The following is a 23,092-nucleotide window of genomic DNA, read 5'->3' as shown; positions in this document are numbered from 1 at the left end:
TACATTACATCTCATCATCATCATCAACATCATTCATCATTATTCTTATTACATATCGTATTGTTGTGTATGTTGCATGATTGTAAATGGGATCTAATGTGTGAGTCATCATTGGTGGTATGGGACGTCAATGATACACGTTTATCAGGTTCGGTTTGCAGTCAAACAATTGTTGTTGTGTGTGTGTGGTTCAACTTTCTGCTCGCTGGGCTTAGTAGAAGTTCACCCCTCGAGGAACCATCTTTTTAAAATGTGTTGTAGGTAATACTATATCGAGGTGTGATAGGGGACTTGGTCGATGCAGATGCGAAAGTTGGATTATGACTATTGATACTTTAAATGTTTTCTTTATTTCTTGTTGCTTGTGTTATGGCATTTTGATGTAATGTTCTCTTTTCCCTGTAGTTTCAAATCATCTTTTAATGTAGTAACTTTTAGACTAAGTATTGTACTCAAAGATAATCTTTTGTGTCCATAATATCACTTTAGTTATTCCCTAAATGAAAATCAACAGTATTTATTACAAGCCTTCCGCTATTCTGATATTAGATCTGATTCTCGTTTGTATGACTGTGAGGTAAGCCACTACATCTGTGATCCTGGAGGTGGTTTAGGATGATGGTAAGCATCCTAGTCATACCCTTTTTATAGTATTTTATCCCTTGCTGGAATGGGGGTGTGACAATACAATAGACAGACTTGGGCACTCTGTTCTAGGGTTGCCATATTGTATATTTCCCCAGAAGGGAATGACATAGGAATATAGATGTGGGCACTTTTGTGTGTTGAACATGATCCATTGAGATTCGTGCATGGTTCACCGCCAGTTGTATGTGGAAATAGGAATATTTTATAGTTATTTTTCATTTCATATAAAAATATCTAACTACTCTAACACCAATCTTATAGTTAATCACAACTATTGATAGACTTGGGCACTTTGTTATAGGGTTGCCACATTGTATATTTCTTCAATAGGGAATGACACGTGAATATAGATGTGGGCACTTTTGTGTGTTGAACACTAATCTGTTGAGATTCTTGCATAGTTCACCACTAGTTGTGTATAGAAACAGGAAAAACTGGTAGTTATTTTTCCCCTACCTAAGAGACATTGTTGCATCCATGTCTTGTAAGTTTGTGATGTGCCAATGGTTGATACCTACCAACAGGATTGGCAGTTTCTTTTTTTTTTTTCCCTGAATGTTATCTGGGACCCAGGCTAGCCCCTCAAATTTTATTAAAAATTAACTCATTTCAAGAAACAAATACAAGGGGGGTTTAATATGGTTTCTATTTCCTTTTCGTTAAGTAGAATATCCATGTGAGTAAATTATCTAAAATTAATTGATTGTAATACAGGCCCATACTTGTTTTGTAAAGAGTTTGCAAAATAGATTTTATTATAGTTATACTAATTAAATATTATTTGAAAAATAGTTTCAAACATTTTTGTGTTTTGTCAATGGTTATGATACTCTCATATTAGTGTGCAATGGATTATGGTTCATGGTAGTGATGTAAATCCATACATGCAAGCTCCATTGTAGATGTTAATTGTGTGGGGGGAAGAAAGTATAATAAAGGTTTGGGCAAGAGATCTCTACTTGGTTGCATAGTCTCTACACAAGCGTCTGTGTTACATCCTCACCCGAGATTCTAATGGTTTGTCTCTAACCTCATGACGTGTAGATGGTGCTGCCATGTATGTTGGTGAGCTATTCTCGATGATGGTCAAAACTAGCTACAAGATCATTGACTTTGACATGGGTTTGCCCATCGGGGAGAGGTTCCTCAATCTGGAATGGAGAAAATTCGTCAATGGCTACTTCACCGATTATACTCCCAATACAAGCCCTAAGAGTGAAGAGTATCGGAAGGAACATCCTGTGTTATGCCATATCGACACTTCGTCTCTCGATGAAGTTAGCATCGCTGTGAGGAGACTCTTTGGGGTCACAGAGGAGACACCGTGAAGGGCGAAGGGTAAGATACTGACCCTATTTACTACTTGTTACTACCCTCTTGTAGTTCTGGAGGTCCAAGCCAGCCTGTGGAGTTTTGACAGAGTGATCGAGATAAGGACGTAAGCCCGTTGGTCAAATTCTGCTACTCAGGCAGATCGACCCTTGTTTAATTAAAATAGCATAACTTCATCATCCGAACATCATTTGCATTGATTCCAATTTTTTTTGAAACTAGATTCATATATCTTCATTTTATTAGAAGGAACCATTGTCAAATTCTGCTTCTAGGTGATCTAGAATTTCACTTCAAGTTGCTGTCATGGATTGAATTCTTCTATTCTGGTAGATTGAGCATTGTTCAGTTAAAATGACATAACTCCATCATCTGAACCTCGTTTGCCTTGATTCTTGTTTTTTTAGAAACTAGACTCATAGGACTTCATTTTTTTAGAAGAAATCATTTTCCAATTCTCCCTCCTAGTGAGCTGAAATTCCACTTTAGACTCAAACTTTCCTGCTGTTGCTGTCTCTGGTCGATCCGGATCAACCACTTCGATCGACCAGTGCTGCTGTCATGTGTAAATTTCACTTTGTCGTGTGGGGCCCAGTGTCTCACACCATGAATCACCTCCCCGCATTCCAACTAACCCGTGGAAATATTGCCCCGACAATGTAACCATGTGGGGCCCACTTATAGGTCTATAGGCTATAAAATGAACTATAGAATGCATTTTTTTCTTAAAAATTTACACAAGCCAAACAGGCCTTAAGCCTAACCCCTATATAAACCCAACCCTATTTTTTGAGCTCATTTCTTCAGCCAAAAGAAATTTTTGAAAGAAGCAGGAGAGAAAGAGAAGAAGAACAAGGGAAGGGAGGAAACTTGGATTTTCTTCCTTGCACTTGGATCATTAGGTAACACTCAATGGGTTCTTTTCCTCTATTGTTTATGCTGTGTTCTTGATCAGATCTTGATCATTCTATTGAGTCCTTTTATCTAGCCATGATCCTCCATGTCTATGCGGTGTAATTCATGAGTTTACCTAATTAGGAACTAGGATCTTCACATGCATGTCGATTTATACCTTTCTAGACCTTTCATATGTTCCATTCTGTGCTCAGACTTCTGTAATTACCTATTCCAGCCTAAGAATGGCCATCTACCATGCCATATAGTAAGCTTGGGTTGTGGTTCCATGATGTAAGACTTGTTTTCCCTCATTGCATGTTGAATCCATGACCAAATACCTAAACCAGAATTGTTAGGGGGTAAGTTAAGCCCTTTCATGTTTGGTTTCTATAATCTCTAATGTGAGAAACTCATTGACAACCATGCATGGCCACCTCTATGAGCCATGAGCCCAAAACCTCCATGCATGTTAGATTTTTCTACATAATTATGAAATTTAACTTAATTATAACATGCCTATGCTTGCTGATCTTAAATCCCAGTGTTGGATTAGTAGAATCAAGCCAAAACACTAAAACCATGCAAAATCCTCGGGTTGTACTGTACTGGTCGATTGCCACTGGTCTATTGGATGGACCAGTACCAATTGACCACTACAAGAAACTTAAACCAGATCTGAACCTGATCAACCCTATGGCCTGAAACACTTTATGAGAGGCCATTTATGTAAACCAAATAGGAAACCATGCCCTGTTGCTGCATTTGAGTAACAGGTTGAATCACTCGGGTTGATTGGATTAACCAGTACAAAACCATTGATTTAAAACCTGACCAAACATATGGGAATACTTAGAACCTCAGCTAAAGAACCTATGGTGTGAAGCCATGATCAACTCCATAAACCCTTTTTAGTTTTACTGCTGTTAGCCCTACTGGCCGATTGCCACTGGTCTATTGGATGGACCAGTACAAATCAACCACTGCTGTTGTCTTTCCAGTTTTGAGTCTGGCCTTGGTTTAAAACTTAGACCAAGGGTACCCTGGACTCCTTGACTATTTAAACACTTATTGATGATTGTTTTTGATTTAATTAACTTTAGGTGTTAACAAATTGTCCGACGACGCGTATCGGGGCCCCGTTGAGAGCCGACAATCCTTCGAACAACTAGGTTTTAGCCAAGGTGAGTGGGTTTGGATGATTATTTGGGTTTGACTATATCTATGCATATCCATTATTATATTGAACTGCATTCAAGCATATTGCATAATTGCATTATATTATTGATTGATGGATTATATGATATTGGTTGTGAATTGAATTTTTTTACTTATGCCGGGTAACGGTGCCGGGAGTGCCGGTACCGGAACTCCACGAAATAAATTACTATTGTTTGATATATTGGCCTGTATGCGTCGTGTCGTGCTAGTACCCGGGTGCTAGGTGCTTTGAGACGTTGATACACCCAAAATATCTCTCGAGACGATAGGATTTGCATCTAGTATAACTGTGGTTAGGTTTTACTTTCCTTATGCTACGACCCTTACCAACAGGGATTTAGGTGTTGGGTAACCAGGGCACCTACCACCTGGGGGGGAGAGAGCCCAGGCCAAGGGTAGTCATTGGTTATCGAGGTCTGCCTCTGGGTGGTAAAGGGGTTACGACTGGCGCAGCCTCCTCGTAACAATTGAAGTTTCACTGTGGTGATAATATAAGTGACTCACGGTGTCTCCCGAGTTGTTATAGTAACATATACCATTGATTTGTGTGTTAGGTGAAAAATGAACAATAATTACATGCATCATGGACTATGTGAATTGTTTATATGTGCACTCCCCATCCCCTCACTAGCTCAGTGGAGCTAACCCACTTGTGTACACATTTTTTAGAATATGACGCAGATGGTGGTTACTTCGTTGGCCTCGAGGTTCAGACCTCGGGGTATGATGATATTGGCACCGAGGATCTAGAAGCTGTAACTGAGGAGCACGGTGACGGATGCCCTTGCGATGATTGTGCCTATGGGCCGTACTATTGAATTGGGACTTGTTCCCCTTCTTTTACTTATTTTGGGGCATCATGCCCTTGTATAAACATTACTGTTATACAAATTTTGTAGTTACTTGATGGTCATAGGAGATGTGTAAGATACAATACTTATTATCATTAGCTAGTAAACATCTTGTAACTATTTAATTATACGCTTCCGTAATACTGATCTGATTTGGATATGTAATATTTCTTATCTTTCACACTCTGATATTAATGTGTATTATGTTAGTTAATGATTGTGTATCGGGACACTGCATTCGTGATCCTGGTAGCTTATTGGGATGACACATGTCATCCTAGTCATCCCTTTAATGTATTTTATCCCTTGTCGAGATGAGGGCGTGACAGTCTGGGTCAATGGGTGAGCACGCTTGGGTATCTACCCAGGGGGCAGAGGCATCCTCTCACGGTGCCTTGTGAGAGGGCATAGGAAACACCACCAAGTAGAGATGTTTTTCCTAAAAGTTTTTACCACCAGGGTTTTCAGGTTACACTTTTGGTAGGATTGTCTATTTGTGTTAAGGATAACTTAAAGGTTACCCTTTAGGATCAGATTACTTGGGATGATCGTGTCTGTTAGATTGTAATTTGTTATATTAGTCCACTTATAAAAGATAGGCTAATGCTGGAACCCTAATTGTGCCACACATTATTGTCTCTAAACTTCAGAAGAAAAAAGAGTTTGTTATGATCATTAGAGAATGAGCATTCGACGAAGATCTTCACCGGTTGTTGTATTTCTTTGGAGGAACATACCATCATTGAGTTCTAGGTAACCTACACTCCTAGATGTTTACTTTAATGATTGTGTTCATCAAGATCCGAATGCTGGAAATTTTTTTGTTTTATATATTAATTGTGTACAGCTTTCGCAATCACCTTCATCTCTTGTGTGTGGGGTTTGCTCGGAAAGCCAAGAAAATCCATGGAGAATCATTCAGAGTGGGTTGTGTTTGTCAAATGTAGTGATTGGTAATTCTTTGATCTAACATGTATTGGAGGCCTAATCTAGTTGAATACTCTTTTGGTATATTTCTTAGGGAAAATGTTCTCTGTGTTGGGGGGGAGGAGGGGGAGGGTTGGGGGAGCTGCCCACACCCAGACACAGTGGGGGTGAAATGACCACCCTCCCCCCGATGAAAGGTGGAAATGCCGCCCCTAAGATGCCAACGTACGCTCTCAATGGCTGCCACATGCACGTGGGCCCTGCGTTCCCCCACAGAGAACGTGCCCCCTATTTCTTATTATGGAAGAATTAGATGTTCTTTCTTGGAATTCTTTGATTTTGGATTGTGATAAGCTTTTTTAGATTGGCATTGGAGCAGTTATGTTTGATGATTTCAACTGAGAATATAACCACATCCTTTCACAATGTCAATAGTGGTATCCGTCTATTGTAATAGGGAGTTTGGTGAAGGATGACCACTGTGTAGTTGGATCGGACTTTTTTCCTTCCTAATTCCATAGCTTCAAGTGCCATAAATGACATGTTTTCAAATGGACTGAATGATTCGGTTCAGATCGGTTCTTTGAAAAGGTGTATAGATGGGATTCAACAATTTGTAAAACCATGATCTCAAGTTATGCGCGATATGGGTTTGCCAAAGAAGCTCTTCGGCTATTTGTGCTGGCCTTGAGAGAGGACTTCAGGTCAATAGAGTTCAGTCTCAGTACCATTCTAAGTTCCGAGTCATTCCCTTTCCTAGCGGGACTGGGGACTCAAATTTCATGCTTTGATTCTTAAAAATGGTAGATTGGATGTGCCTTGTATTTGGGATTCAAGAAGATGAACAGAATAAGCTGTAAAGTGTGCTAAAAGAATGAGATCTTTAATACAAAGTTCTGGAGAATGAAGAGGTTTAATTTGTGGAGAAATATCGAAACAGTTCTGCAGATGAGAGGGGATCAAACCCACCCTTGCACCATCTAGGAGATCCTTTGGTTCATAAGGTAAGATATTCAGATAGCAACCCTTTCAGCATTCTTCTGAAGTCTCAAGAAAAAACAATTAATGGTTCAGACAAGACTTCTATAGGTTTTATGGTTTGATCTTCCTACTTTATTGTCTAGGAATTTAAGTCCAAGATGAGCTTGATCATCTATTATTGTTTGATCATCAACTCCCTTCAAGATATCAACAGAAGTGTTTTGGCAGTACACAAGTTATTTCTCATTATATATGCAAATTGTATATTGATTGTATTTCAAATAAAGCTTATTCTCTGTACATATTTACATGTGGATCTACTCAATCTTTCAAACAAGGATGCTCTCTGGAAATAAGGGAAGTTTCTTTTGCATCCATGGTAATGTACAATTGTATAGAGTCAGACACTAGGAGTAGCATTGCATCAATCCGTATACTTTGTTTCTACAAGCCATGTTTCAGTTAGGAGCTCGACTAGAAATTCACATTGCCGTAAGATCTGGGGAAAGGGACAACATCTCTCATGTCATAAAGGCCAGAGACCCAGAGGACAAGAAGGTCAAAATCAAGACTGAAGCCAGAGTGTTTGATGGTTCCTTGTCTGCGGAGATCTAAATACCACTCATACTGCTCCTTTGGCAAATTCAACTCCTTCACCCTGCAGATGATCACAGGAAGTGCATTAGTAATGGAACTATGTATCTCACGCCAGCCATCAAATTGCAGGTGAAGATGCAAGTGTTGTAGCAGTTTCTCATCACTCGAAAATTTCAAAGGCCAAGGAAAAGCCTGTGCACAAAGTTGCACGATGAAGCATCAGTTAATTGACGGGTCTCTACCCTCAAATAAAAGACCAGTACACTCAAGTGAAAACAGATCAGTATCCCCATGGTATGACAAAGAACAGGGAGAGACGCCATATAGTTACCTATCGGACTGGGACCAGTGCAACTCAAATGAGCCTTTTCTCAACTAAATAGGACTGGCTACATAAATCATGTTTTTCCTTTGAACTCTGTTTAAAGCCATGTTCATTGAGATCTCAAAGCCAGTTGTATATTTTCCTCAATCCAACATCCTTCTTATACGGATGCCCACCATCTGGATGGATCACAACCAAAGAAACCCATCTAATGTCTGAACTGCTAATTGTTAGTCAATTTCAGTACTGACTTCATTGCTTGTCCAGGCTCAGGTAATTGATTAACTATTATGTAGGTTTTATTTGTCAATGGAATGGCCTAAATGAATGCGAACTTGAGTAGATTGTGAATAGAAGAGTTTCATAGTGATATTGTTAGTTCCATATATACTAGTAAGATATATAAGGAAGTGACAGAGTAGCATACAATTACCTTGTACTGAGAATATCAAAGCGCTCCTCCCTTTGACCACCTCTAATCAAAGTTCCAGTCTACAGAGAAAGACGACATGCATAAACAATAAATATAAGTTCCATTCTATGTCCAACTTGATCCCATAGTGAAACGAGTTTACAAAAACTTTTCAGCCTTACCTTTGGTAACACTACATCAATTGCCGCAACTGTTCTCTCATCATCATTGAGGCGCATATGAAATGGCTTAATTTCTTTTGGGTGGTTATATATGATTACAGGCCTTTTATATACCTCCTCAGCCAAATAACTGCCATTATTATAAAGCATAATGTAAATATCAAATGAGATATGAGTGCACATTGTTCTATAGAAAGCACAAATACCAACCCCCGCCCAACTTAAGTTCTTATTAACTAAATCATGAATAGCTGGAGCCAGGGTGCTGCATCCTAAAAATTAGCCGAAGCAGGTCAATTAAAGATATTTATGTTTTAATCTAAGCAGATCAATTAGCCATTGATAGCAGATTCAACACCAAGTTTGCTATTAACATTTTGGAAAGTCAAGCTCAGACTCCTTGGGTGGTTTTGTATTTAAGAAGTGTGATTGTGCATCTTGTGGATATGTTGCAAGGGGTACCAATATCAGCATGTGCGGCGTGAGTTGAATCAACCGGTGGATACATGGCTTCTTTGCAATTAGAGATAGACGAAACTATTCTTTATCCTTCAAACTTCCCTACAGATCTATGTAATCTTGTAAAGAAAAAATGATGCTGACCAATGTATTTACGACAGTAAGTAATTCTCTTCTCTAGTTGATAAAATTACTTTACCTATCACAACAACAAAAAAAATATATCTATGTTTTCACTTCAGGTCACCTAATTCAAAGCTATGGATTGCAGACACGATGATCATGAAACTTAAAAATCACCTTCTTAACTTAAAGTTACCCCTAGTTCCCTGTGCCAACCTGTCTCATTGTTGTCCACCTGTCCCTTCCCTCAAAGTAGGTGATTGAGTCAGTAGACATTATACATGCAGTGTTGCTTTGCAGACTATGAAAATAAAGAAGAAGAAGAAGAAAAAGATAAACCGTGCTACCATTTCAATACTCATATTTCCTGTCTCAGAATAAAAAACCAAGTTCCACAACAGGCATACCTTTCATGTTCCTCAGCTAGGGGAACACCCCATTCGATTTTAGTTTCAAATGTCTTGTCTGTAACCTGGTGCAGGAATTGTGCAGGAATTGCATTAATGGAAGGACCATATTAACTAATTTAGAATGTCCTAGAAACTGAAGAGCAATCTTACAATTTTCAAAAGCTCCACTGCTTGTGTGTAGGTGATCTTTCCGAATGAGCTTGACAACAAAAATTGAAGGCGTTCAATGCTAGTATTGTCAATTCGTTTGCAAACAAATCCCATGTCATCAGAACAATGTTCTAAAACCCATTGACAGAGGAACTTCAAGTAGTCCTCAGCACAGTTCATGACATCCTGGAAGTATTACAAACAGAATGACATAAAGATGGGTGCAAAGAGTACTTAAAGCAGTAGCACTGATCCAACTCTGAATATAGAAAAAAAAAAAAAAAAAAATTAAACTTGAAATGAGACTCAGGCATATTTGATTGACAAAGTTCTGACAGAAGAAAATTATGAAATTTGAAAGAAAAATAAGAAGAAGAAGCTTGGGAAGGGGGTGAGGAAATGGTACTAAACAAACTGAAATCACATACCTCCAAGTCAGCAAAAGCCATTTCGAGCTCAACAACCCATGACTCTGCCAAATGCTTTGTATTCTGTGTCTTTTCTGCTTGAAATGTGGGTCCAATTGTGTACACATTACCGAGTGCACATGCATAGCTCTCAAGGTGAAGCTGACCAGAAACAGTTAGATATGCTTGGCGGCCAAAGAAATCTTTAGAGAAGTCCACCTCTACTACTTTTGACAAAGTTCCTGGCTTTGATTTCTCTTGTGCTTCCAACTGCAAGGCTAGCTCATTTGCCTTCTTAAGATCCTGAAGTGCAGCTGATAGTGCCTCCCTATTGCTGTCACTTCTTTTTAGCTCGTCAACTTTATTACTTTTTTCCTTAATAGCACCCCTAACAACTTCAAGGTTAATGGCTCCAATATCATTTGTCTCCTTAGGCTGCTCCTTATCAGCTTTACCAGAAAGAGATGTAACCTGGAACTTCTCACTAAAACCTTTAGCATCGATGGTAGTAATAATAGGGACATGCACGTGAAGGAAGTCATTGTTTTGGAAGAATGCATGAGTTGCATAAGTCAACGCATTTCGGATTCGAGTAACAGATGCTACCTGCAAAAATGAGTAGTGCACAAGTTAACAGACTAAATATTATATTCCCTCCCCGCCAAGAACATCTCAATTAACACTAACTACTATTATTCAGAAAAAATAGAAGCTACAACATTTTTTTTAAAGAAAATGGATAACATAGGAAATATCATATGAATTATGAAGTAACTTCTAAAGACAGAAAGCCAGAAAGAACTGGTTGTGACAGAAAAAATTGTAACTAGGTAATCAGATTACCGTAATAGTGCGAGGACGAAGATGGGAATAACCCCTTAGAACATCAACAGGTATTCTTCTCATTGCCAATGGATACTTAACATGATCGACAATTCCTATGTGTAGAACTTTCTCCACATTAAGCTCTACAACATGCTTTCCCTGCACAGATGATTGCTTCAAAACACCTTCTGCCAAAATTGAAGTTCCTGTAGGCATTAATTGGTTAAGAGGAGCAACAGAGGACTCGACCACCACCTGAAAGGGTTAAACTAACTCAGCGTATGCAATATGAAGGGGTAAAAATTGATAATAAACTAGAATACAGTACAAGCATAATAAATATATGGTTATAAACAATCTATCGAGTATTGGAAGTTCACAAATCTCCCTAAGTACGACGTAGTCACGGGCAAATTTGTATCTCATGCGATCTGAAAATTACATTGATTTAAATAATCAAAAGCGCTAAACTAATGAGTCTTCTTTAGGCCGCATAAAATGCAAGAAACTGTTCAGTATCCAAAGAGATGAAATAATGGATTGCCAGGTTCATAGTGTTCCAATGCAAATCTCAAGATTAAGACAGGTGGAAGAGATGGAAAAGCCCATAAATAGAAAATTTAGTAAAAGATTTAAAATGCATCAGCGAGCTAAGCATTTACTAGGTTGAATAAAGCAAGGGGGAAAGCCATAAGTAGAACCTTACTGTTCATCTCATGACCAATTTATATATAAAGAATCTGCATCTCTGTTTTCTTCTTTGTACTACGAATAATATTAATTCTCTGTTTAAATTAATTTTCTTTCCAAATAACTGGAACTGATTATTGTAATATACCTGAAGATTTAGAACACAGGAACCATCATTGACTTGCAAATAAGCAATAGAAGTCAGATTGGGTCGAGCACTAGCAGACCATGTCTCCACCTTCTCCTGTGTGGGGTAGTGGCCAGTCAGAGCCTTAATTATTGTTCGAAAGAGAGGAATTCGAGATTGAAGAAGTTCCACGCAAGAAACTTCTTTAGGCCCCTCTTCCTTCTTCGGCGCAGCCTCTGGCGGAGGAGGAGGAGGAGGAAGATCCTTTATTTGCTCTTTCGATGATTTCACCCATCCCCCAATAATAATTCTCTGGCCAACGAGTTCCCAGCCATTATCACTGCGACCCAAGATGGATTTCAGAAGTACCCTCTTCGAGTACTTTGATGGGGTCACATTCACAAGGCTCTGAACCATCTTTGCACCTTCTTCTGACTCCATTTTATGCTTCGACCCGAAAGATGAAAAAATAAGAACAAAGTGGAACCGAGGAGAGTAAGATCAACAGAACAGAGAATTGATGAAAGGGTTTGTAGCTTGGAAGCTGTTTGTTTGTGGGCTTGGGTTATAGTGAAAGAGATAGGACGAGATTTGGGGAGATATAGTTGATGAAGGATGCTTTGCTTGGGAAAATATTTGTAGGGGTTGAATTGAGAAGAAGAGGAGGAAGAAGAAGAAGAGGCGATGGTGACGGTGGTGGGGTGATTTGGAGGGAAAAGAAAAGGATTGTTTTGGAGTCTGGCCATCTCTGATCTACGTTTTGTGAGATGGAATTCCCTCTGCTTCCTCAGAAGAAAATGTGAAGACAAGAGAAAAGAAATTGGAAGAATGAGCAGTGGGTTTGGTATTCTTTAGGTTTGGGCATTCGCGGGAGTTCCAATTTGCCGGGTTTCTTCCGCCTTCAACCAGAAAATTTTGAAGGGCCACTACCAAAAACATAAACTAATAAATAAGGGCAAAATCTAGATGGCAACGTTTTTGTGAAATTAGGTCTTGTCACAAGGTCAGACTTCTTCCCATGATGGATTCAGATTTCAGACCAGGGTTATAATAAATGGTATCGGGATTGGTCTTGGCCGATACTGATCTGGATCGACCTACATCTGTCTGGATTGGATAGTTTTACCCCTATGTTTCTTCAAAAAATCAGTTTTTTTTTAAACATTTTTACTCCGATCCACTTATATGGGATCAGCCAAGAATCGATATCGGGCTCTATCGATACCAATCCGAATCATTGGATCTAATACCTATTCCTCAAACGATGATTCAAACAAGTAACAAGCATGCCATTACATTTTATTGATCAAATTTTAGCCTAATATAATTGCTAATCTTGTAAAAAGTGAGGTTTGAGAGTTATGAATGCCATTTCAACCTAAGGTCAAGGTTTTTTCACCTGCACAAACCATACTTTTCCTGGTTTATTCAACAAGTTTTGTCGTAGGATTTGGATCCTCTGCAGCCATTGTGTTGTGCTCAACTCACAGGCCGCCGCATGAATTTGATGCAAATCAAATAGTTGGTAGACGAGCTCAATTCAAAATTATAGCTCAAAATTCAAAAATGTCAGATCATCATCTACCAACCATTGGATTGGCATCAATCCACGTGGCGGCCTATGAGTTGAGCGCAACACAATGGCCACTCAACCCCAGGCCCAAAGGATCCAATGGTATGGTGATGTGGTAATTAGGTTTAAAAAATATATATATTATTGTAACTGTTGCACAAAGAATGTTGCCTGAGGAAAGATCCTCAAACTCTACAACTTTCAAGTTAGCCTGGGCTAGAAGGGATTAGGGAGAACGAAGACTACTCTTTAGTGTTTCTTGATTTTTCTATTGATCAAAGAATGAGATTACATGGGTGCATAGACCCTTATTTATACAAGTTTCTTCCCATCCCCCTTTTCCTGATCCCCTTGATTCGCCAGAGGGCTTTCCTTCCTGGTAAGGTGGTCCCCTTGTGCTCGGATTAAGAAACCCTTCCAAGAAGAGGGATCCTCTCCTTAGATCTCGGGATCCTGGATCTTCTCGCACGTGAATTACGGTTATCAGCCTTCACCCACTTGGAAGTTCTCAATTGATACTCCTGACGTGTCTAGTCCAGTATAACCGTTTCGTTTATGGTCTCACCTTTTCTGGTCGTGGGCCAGTTACTTGTAATCCAAGTCGTTCCACGTGTCAAGCATGGGTTGGGTAGGTAAAATATGGTGTATCATTTGCCCCATACTCCCCTTACCTGAAATGAGGTATGGGGAGAAATATCCATTCATCACATGCAGAGGCGCTTCGGCTTGTATGCTCGGTTGATCTGCAATCTTTGCTTGTTATTAGGTCTCAATGGTGATCAGTTTAATGCACGGCGGAGCCAGGTACCAATCATAATTCATTTTCTTGTTTGAATTGTATTTCTCACTTGGATGACTTTACCCTTGAGAGTCTTCATAATTATGCCGCCATTCGCCGTTGCTCGCACATGGGTCTGAAATATCTTCCGGATTTTACATCTTTTGAGGGAAGTTGAAAGGATGTCATAAAGTTCGAATTTAAATTTCTTGCTTTCCCAATGCTTTCCTTATCAAGGTAGCTTACCTCATCCTCAAAGCACACGCTTTTTCATCTTTTCTTTTCATCTTAACCATTCAAATGAAATCGCTGGTTGGATCAGGAGCCTTGATTCTTTTCCCCCAAGGGTATAAAGTCTTTTAACTTCGTGTGGCTTTTCCTCTCCATCATCTTCAAGTTCTCTATGCTTGAAACTGAGACTCTGATTTCATTTCATTTCTGAAGCTATCTCGCTCTGCATCTCTTTTTCTTTTTATTACATCTCTCTTGCTCAAGTAAGTTCCTTTTCCTTTACTTCTTCAGTTGATTTCTTTCTCCTTCTCTCCCTTTTTTTTATTATTAGAGATGACGAAATCTAAGAGAACCCCGATTCTCGAGCCCGACTGGGAGGTAGATTCCTTGTTCAAAGAAGCTGAGGAGCTATATTATGGGGAAGGTGCTAGGAGAACCAGGGGGTTCCTCTTAGGTTACCTGTGGGGAGTGTCGTAGTTCCTAGGGCTTCTGTGTTAGTCCAGCGGAGCACATCTAGTGTTTCCGCTGGTACTTCCGGTCGTGCCCCTCCTAAGAGATCTTTGGCTTCCCGGGGGAAAAATGCTTACCAAATTCGCCAACCGCAACTTGATCCTACCATAGGAAAGGAGTGGATGAGATTTCTTCAGCATTGTCAGTGTCCGACCTTGTGGAGATCCGAGAGGTTTACTCAATCCCAGAGTCCATTGACCTCAGTGCTGCCTCTCCCAAGGACAGGTTAAATACTGAGCATCCCAATGAGGTTGGTCTCATCTTAAAATGCCTTTGAGGCCAGCCTTCGCTAGCCTCTTCCAGTATTTATTGCTTGCCTTCTTAAGCATTACGGAGTTGCCCCTAGCTAGTTGGTTCCGAATTGCTGGAGATGTTTCAGGGCCTTTGTTATTAGATGTACTCGGTTAGGTAGGCGTCCTTCTTCGGCTTTGTTCGTTAGATGTTTCCTATTGAATTCGAACAGTGGTCATCCTGGGTGGTATTACTTTCGTCAATGCGACGTTCCCATTATGGGTAAGATTCCCTCCTCTATCCACGGTTGGAAACAAAGATTCTTCTAGGCTTCCTATATGGGACCCAGGTTCCCCAATACATGGGGTTTTCCGAGTACTTCTGCTCGGAACAGGGTCCTATTCTTGATGGTGAGGATTTATCTACCTTGGAAATGATAATGAGTACTTCGGGGCCTGTGGAGGTGGATGCTATTGACGCTCTGGATATGTTCGAGTTGGAGAGGGGTGAGCGTCCTTGAATGTCGTCTCTTTCCTCAGTGTTCTTCTTGTTGACTTTTACTTGGTGCTAATCCCTTCTTCTCTGTTCGGTGCAGTGGATTTTGATTTGGGTTCCATCGCCAATTTTATGGAGACGGAGAATTTGCAAGTTTTTGGGGATATAGTCCTCTCTCCTTTGGATAAAAAGAAGAAAAGGAAGGAAGCTCCAATTGGACAGAAAAAGGATCTTCCGAGGAAAGAGCCCAAGAAGAACATCCCTCCCCCAGCCTCTGGGGGTCATAAGAATCTTGGTCAACATCTGAGCAAAAAGAAGGCGTCTTCCTCCTCCGACCATACCGAATAGGAGGAGGGCTCTCTCGCAGTTTTTTATGGTGCCCCCTTGTTGGAAGGTGCCAATAGGATAAGGGCAAGGAGAAGATGATCTCGGACTTATTTTTCCCTAAGTGGTCGGTGCGAACCGACCAAAAAGTAATCAGGAATGCGGAGGCTACCGAGCATTTGGCATTGACCTGCATTCCCCCAGCTGACCGGGATGTCCTCTCGGATATGGAGGATGATGCCCTAGAGAATACCGCCCTTGCACGGGCCTATAAGGTGACGCTTTCTTCTATTGGAGATTTTGTGACTTTAGTTTATGTTTACTGACTTTTCCTTATTGCAGGCTTTGGCCTTTGCTTCCAGTTTGGTACAGCGGAAGAGAAAGATTACCTCCATATATAGCCAACTAGAGAAGGATTGCAGCGAGCTGAAACGAACCTGCCTTGACATAAATGATTAGATCCATTCTCTGGTTGTGGAGGTGAAATTGTAAACGAAAGGAAAGAGTATCGCGGAGAAGGCCCATGCTGCGGCAGACAGTAGTCTGGCAGCCGCTGAGAAGTGTATTGAGGATCTCTACCTATCCAATAAAAGGGTTGAGGAAGAACTGAGTAAGAAAGAGCAGCTGGTGAAGAACTAAAAAAAGGAAATTGCGAGCTTGAAGCCCAAAATGGGGGATTCTAGTGCCAAGGCCGTGGAAGCGTATCTTTGCTCGGAGGCCAACACCAGGGAGCACCTGAAGACTACCTCCAAGATTTTTCTGTAGGTGGCCCACTCTATCTGCGAGCAGGTGAAGGAAAAACCAGCCTTATTTTTAACTTTTAGAGTATCCGAGGTGCAATATATGCTCGTCCGGCTGAAGTCGGGGGCCTATGTCCCTACTTCGACTAGGGGACAACTGGTCATTCCACTATCGCGTCCTCCTTCCCTGACTACACAAGTGGCAAGTACTGAGGCTGGGGGGTCCACCTCTGCGATCGTGGCTGAGGAGATCAGGACTGGGGCTACCGAGTAAACCGAGGTGGTTGAGAAGGTTTTCGAGCAAGGCACCGAGCAGGGCACCGACCTGGCAGATGGAACCTCATCCTTCTTACCCGTAGATGAAACAGTGCCTACTCTGGATCCAAAGTTAGCTATTCTCCCTTTTTCTTTCTAGTTTTTAGTCATGTTATTTTGTTTAGTCCGCAATTGTAATTCGCCTCATATGTCTTTAATGAAGAACAATTATTTTCTGGACTTCTTTATTCTATGCTCGTCTTCAGAGTTATATTATTCGATCATGACCTTTGTGTTTTGACTATAGGGTTATTCCTCCATGTCTGGTATCCCACAACCTGACGCTATGGAGCGAGAGAAGGAATTGTAAGCTCGGATAATGATGTATGCGAATGCAAATGCTACCTTGCGGAGGCTCAACTCTCACCTTGAGAAAGAACTAGACTACTATAAGTAGTTGAAAGTTGGGAGAAGGATCTACTGAAAAGGTTGGATTTTGCTCGGGATATTGTAGACAATGTTGCTAACTATCTCTGGGTGGAGAAATATGCTATGGCGAACCATACCATTGAATATTTTATAAAATCGACGGTCTTCCAGCGCCTTTGCGAAGATAAGGCTGTAGAGGGGGCCCAACACCTATATAATCAAGTAAAGAAAGCCGCCTCCCACTTTAAGTGGGGGAAGATCAATTTGGGGTTTGATCCGAGAATTCCTGTGCAAGAGGTGAGGTTGGACCCATCTTCTATCTCGGTGCCCTTTTTTCTTCCTCCCAAGAATGTTCTAGGACCATTACCCCCCAATCCTCAGCGTCCCAAGCACCTATATTTGTAACTGATTCATTGTATTTGGCTAGGTAGTAATAGCTGATAAACTTTATTTATGGAATTTTCATCCCTTTGATGCTCGGTTCTCTACCTTAGTTTAGTGAACCATTTAATCTTGCGGTGGCTGTCCCCTTTTGTGACGAGAGTCAACTTTGGATTAGGAGATCTTCTAGATGATCCTGTTTGTAATTTCCTATGTAGAACATTATCTGAGCCCCTTTTAACGCTTCGTTTACTGTGCCATTAATGAGATTCAAATAGAAGCTGAACTGTCGCCTCCCTTCATAAACCTTTTCGCATATTTTGAAAAGCATAGGTGTAATGGGGGCCTGCCGCGTGGCCCCTGGCAGTTACTTCTCTTAAATCTGGGATATTGCCTTTCGGGATTCCCTTTTGATCTGGGCTGTCCATTCCTCAGTAAATAGTACTTCTTCCCTCTTCTTTCTTTACCATTCTCTGCTTCTTTTGTTTGGAGTGAAGCCATGGACTTTCTCTGTGGGTTTCTTCCCTGCCTTTCTCTGGAAGCCCTCTTATTTCTTTGATGTTGCAACTGCCGTTGTTTCTATGGCTACACCGGGTACCTATTTTTTATGCTGTCCTTCTACTTGGTGAAGTTGCTTTCGGCTTTGACCTTTAATCGACATTTGCCCTCACAACTTCGGTCTTTGTAGTTCCAAGCTAGTGGTCTACCTCTTTGTGTGGTGTACCCCTACCAATGCTTGGGGTAGTCATGCCATCCCGGAGAGGAGGGAAGTCTTAAGGGGGTTGTTTCTTGCCTTTGCTAACCTCCTCAGAGTTCAAGGAAGGGAGATTTTGCACAAGCAGTGCGCTGGAGGACCAAAGCCGGCGCCTTCCTTGTCATCTTCAACCTCCTTGTCTTTGGCAGGGGTAGGAGGCCGCCCGTGGGATCTGTTCCATCTTCAGAGGAGCTCAAAGATGTCGATATGGTGATTTCTATTTAGTGAAGCAATCTCCCTAGGCTTCTCGGGATCGTGTTGGGCCACGGGGTGTTGCATCATGAATGTCGGGGTTGATCATAATCGGCCTGGCATTCTTGTTATAGCTACACCTATCTCACGCTTCTTGGCCCCTGCTTCCCTCATCCCCCAGATCTCCTCTCTGGCGAGTCAAGTCGACGCTCTACGTGCTTGTGGTTTAGGCACTCCTCGCTCTTGTTTCATTTTCGTTGCACGGGAGAAGCGTTCACCTAAAGCCAAACATGCTCTGTATCTTGTACAGCTTTTAGTTCTTATTCTAACATTTGTAGAAATAATCATGTATTTGTTGTACACCTTGGTATTTGTCAATAAAGAGCTTTTTGCTATTTGACTTGTCTCTTCTATTTTTCTTTTATTTTTGTTCCTCTTATCGTAACTTCTCGGCGTGGTCTGCCGATCGTGCAATCCATACTAGTATACCCTCAATCTTATGGTCATCACACCATTAACTTTGAAATGCCACCATGGTGTAACTCGTAATTATGACCGAAAGTTCACTGATTATTTTTGTGGAACGCCACTATGGTGCCACTCACCATGATGGTCGGATGACCATTGATTGTTTTTGTAGAACGTCACTATGGTGCAACTCACCATTATGGTCAGGTGACCATTGATTATTTTTATGGAACACCACTATGGTGCACCTCACCATTATGGGTGGATGACCATTGATTATTTTTGTGGAATGTCACTATGGTGCAACTCACCATTATGGTCATCCTGTGGAACGCCACTATGGTGCAACTCACCATAATGGTCGGATGACCATTGATTATTTTGTGGAACACCACTATGATGCAACTCACCATTATGGTTAGATGACCATTGATTGTTTTTGTGGAATGCCACTATGGTGCAACTCACCATTATGGTCGGATGACCATTGATTATTTTTGTGGAACACCGCTATGGTACAACTCACCATTATGGTCGGATGGACATTGATTGTTTTTGTGAAACGCCACTATGGTGCAACTCACCATTATGGTCAGGTGACCATTGATTATTTTTGTGAAACACCACTGTGGTGCAACTCACTATTATGGTCGGATGACCATTGATTATTTTTGTGGATTTCAAATCAATAATAACATGTGAAACTTACTTATAAAAATGAATCAGTGCTCCCAAAAATGAATATCAAATATTGATGCTTCTATTAGTAATACGAGCATTTGAAACAATCTAAAGCTGATTTAAAACAAACGAGGACTGACCTTTACTAATAGAATTTTCTCAAGTTTTATGAATTCCAAGACCATGGTATGGGTATCCCCTCCAAAGTCTCCAAATGGTAAGCTCCTGGCACCACTTGTTTGGAGATTTTATACGGTCCTTCCCAATTGGGTGCTAGCTTTCCTATGACTCTCGGATCAGAGGCTTCTACTTTGCGAAGTACAAGGTCACCTTGGTGAAACATTCTTGGTTTCACCTTGGCATTATAATGGTTTGTTGTTCATTGTTGGTGCGCAGCATTCCTTACACTTGCAGTTTCTCGAATTTCCTCCAATAGGTCCAAATTTGCTCTTAATTCTTTTGCATTAGTTTCCTGATCATAGAGTTGTACCCTCAATGAAGTCTCTCCTATTTCCATAGGGATCACTGCCTCGGTTCCATATGTCAACATAAATGGCGTTTCACCTGTGGTGAGCCTGGTGGTGGTTCGGTATGCCCACAAAATGCTCGACAGCTCCTCAACCCATAACCGTTTGGCTGTGTCCAACTTCTTTTTGGTCCCTTCCAGCAAGATTTTGTTCATGGCTTCTGTTAAGCCGTTAGATTGGGGATGTGCCACTGAGGTCGTACATAGCTAAATCTCATACTGATCACTAAATTCCTTAAATTTTTATCAAATTACTTTCCATTATCTGTGATAAGGGTCCTCAGAATGCCATATCTGTATATGATGGAATGGAGGAAGAACCTCCACACCTTCGTAGCTGGGATTAATGCCAATGCCTCTGCCTCCACCCACTTGGTGAAGTAATCAACTGCCACCACCACAAATTGTCTACCTCCTGATGCTTTTGGGAATGGACCCAGAATGTCCATCCCCCATTGTACGAAAGATAATGGGCTAGAGATGGAAGTGAGCTCCATTGCCGATTGACGTGTGATTAGTGCGAAGGTTTGGCATTTAATGCATTTGCATACAAAACTCATTGCCTCTTTTCATAGATATGGCCAAAAGTATCCTACCTGATGACCTTGTGAGCCAATGCTATGCCCCCAAAGTGTTGTCCGCAAATGCCTGTATAGATTTCCCTAAGGACGTATTCAACTTCAGATGGCTTGAGACATTTCAAATAGGGTATGGTGTAGGCCTTCTTGTACAATACTCCTCCGATCATTGTGTACCGTGCTGCTCTCATCCTTGTCTTTTTGGATTCCTCTTTATTTATTGGGACTGTGTCCCCTTGGAGATAGGCTATGAGGGGGTCCATCCAGCAAGGCTCAACTTCAATGGGGAGTATGTCCTCGGTTTCTTCTATACTTGGTGTGGTGAGAACGTCTATGTACACCGTTCAGCCTAGGTCTTGAAACTCCGAGGTGGTTAGCCTAGAGAGCGCATCTACAGAGGCGTTCTGTGCTCGGGGTACCTGTAATATTTGAAGGCAAGTAAACCCATCAATTAGGTTGCGTACCTTTCCTAGATATTACGCCATGCGCGGTTCCTTCACTTCATATTCTCCATTGACTTGATTAACCACTAACTGAGAATCATTGTACACGGTGAGGTTTTTTATCATTAGACTTTTTGCCAGATTCAAACCAGTAATTAGGGCTTCATACTCTGCTCCGCTATTTGTGGTTTGGAACTCAAATCTTAGAGTGTACTGCACCAAGAATCCCCCAGGACTTGTCAATATTAGGCCTGCGCCATATCCGTTGCTGTTGGACGAACTGTCCACATATAGAGTCTAGGATTCTGCTAACTCCCTAGCACCGTCCTCTAGTATTACCTCATCGTCTGGAAAAGTACATTCGACGATGAAGTCTGCGAGTGTTGAGCCTTGATGGCGGTGTGGGGCTTGTATTGGATGTCAAATTCTCTGAGTTCTACTGACCACGCTACCAGTCATCCAGAATGGTCGTGTTTGGCCAGAATTTTCTTCAAAGGCTAGTTTGTTATTACCTCTATGGTATAGGCTTGAAAGTAGGGTCTTAGCTTTCATGCAGCCATTACCAGAGCATAAGCATACTTCTCAACATTGCTATATCTAGTTTTTGCATCTAAGAGCACCTTGCTGACATAGTAGATTGGCCTTTGCACCCGACCATATTCTCGAATTAATATCGTGCTCACCGCGACTGCAGTAATGACTAAATAGAGCTTAAGAGTGTCCCTTGGTTCCGATTTGGTCAAGAGTGGTAGGTTGGTCAAATATTTTTTTAAATCTACGAACGCTGTCTGACATTCTTCTGTCCATTCGAAAGTTAGCCTAGTTCCTTTTGCCTGTCTCTCCCGGGCTCTGTTTTTCAATGCCTTAAACAAAGGGAGGCAACGGTCCCCAAAAGTTGAGATAAACCTCCCGAGTGCCGCCACTCTCCCTATTAGCTCTTGTATGTCCTTGACTTTGCCCGGTGGTCACATTTCTAGTATAGCTTTGATTTTGGTCGGATTTGCCTCTATTCCCCTTCTGGAGACCATAAAACTAAGGAATTACCCCAAGGTAACCCCAAAGGCACACTTGGCCGGATTTAACTTCATTTTGCTTTTCTTCAAGACTTGGAATGCCTCCTTTAAGTCAGTAACATGGTTTGATGCCTTCAAACTTTTTACTAGCATATCATCTACATATACTTCCATATTGCATCTTATTTGACCTGTAAAGATGTGATTCACCAAACGCTGATAGGTGGCTCCTGCATTTTTCAACCCAAAGGGCATACGGGTGTAATAATATGTATCCCTTCCAGCGATGAAGGAAGTCTTCAAGATATCCGGCTCATACATTCTAATCTGATTATACCCGGAGTAGGCATCCATGAAACTTAACATTTTATGACCGGCCGTTGCATCTATTAGTAAATCAATACGAGGCAAAGGGTATTAGTTTTAGGGCATGCTTTATTCAAATCAATGAAATCGATACACATCCACCATTTACCATTAGGCTTGGGCACCATTACAACATTGGAAAGCCATTTAGGGTAGATGGCTTCTTCTATGAACCCTGCTTCTAATAGCTTGATCACCTCTTAAATCACCTTCTCTTGTCGCTCTGGGCCAAAGGTCCTTTTCTTTTGGAAAACCGGCTTGGAGGTAGGATATACACTGAGCCTGTGTTCAGCCAGCCCCCGATCTACTCTGGGCATGTCTAATGCCGACTATGCGAATATATTGGTGTTGGTCTTCAAGAAATCCACAAGGCTGTTCCTCTGTTCGCCACTCCGGCTTACTCCAATTTGCACGGTACGGCTCCTATCTCCTTTAATGATTTCTATAGGGACGCTAGTTCCGTTCTTTCATGCGTGGGGTTATTTCGATCATCCTCCAGGTTAATTAGGAGCGTTTGAGGTTCCTTACCCTTGGTCCTCCAGTAGCCCATGTAGCATTTTCGA

The 23,092-nt window shown here is 41.3% G+C and overlaps 1 protein-coding gene across 1 annotated transcript; it reads right to left on the bottom strand.

Moving 5' to 3' along the window:
* Positions 1 to 7,004: 7,004 nt before the first annotated feature.
* Positions 7,005 to 12,347, bottom strand: LOC122657607 (asparagine--tRNA ligase, cytoplasmic 2). The gene is made up of 8 exons (XM_043852362.1): positions 11,583 to 12,347; positions 10,763 to 10,999; positions 9,941 to 10,525; positions 9,513 to 9,698; positions 9,360 to 9,424; positions 8,371 to 8,500; positions 8,210 to 8,268; positions 7,005 to 7,512 (listed from the first exon to the last, which is right to left on the bottom strand). Exons 1-8 carry the CDS (start codon positions 12,000 to 12,002, stop codon positions 7,329 to 7,331), a joined length of 1,866 nt encoding a protein of 621 aa, XP_043708297.1. The 5' UTR covers positions 12,003 to 12,347; the 3' UTR covers positions 7,005 to 7,328.
* Between the last annotated feature and the right edge of the window lie 10,745 nt (positions 12,348 to 23,092).

This window comes from Telopea speciosissima, chromosome 4 (assembly GCF_018873765.1).
Source record: "Telopea speciosissima isolate NSW1024214 ecotype Mountain lineage chromosome 4, Tspe_v1, whole genome shotgun sequence".
NCBI lineage: Eukaryota > Viridiplantae > Streptophyta > Magnoliopsida > Proteales > Proteaceae > Telopea > Telopea speciosissima.
This window is presented reverse-complemented; position numbering and strand designations above follow the sequence as displayed.

Coding starts and splice junctions, on each gene's coding strand:
- LOC122657607 (XM_043852362.1), bottom strand. CDS start 12,002: ATGGAGTCAGAAGAAGGTGCAAAGATGGTTCAGAGCCTTGTGAATGTG. Junction 10,526..10,762: donor TTCGTCCTCGCACTATTACG/GTAATCTGATTA, acceptor TCATTTTTGCAG/GTAGCATCTGTTACTCGAAT. Junction 8,501..9,359: donor CTAGCTGAGGAACATGAAAG/GTATGCCTGTTG, acceptor TAATAATGGCAG/TTATTTGGCTGAGGAGGTAT.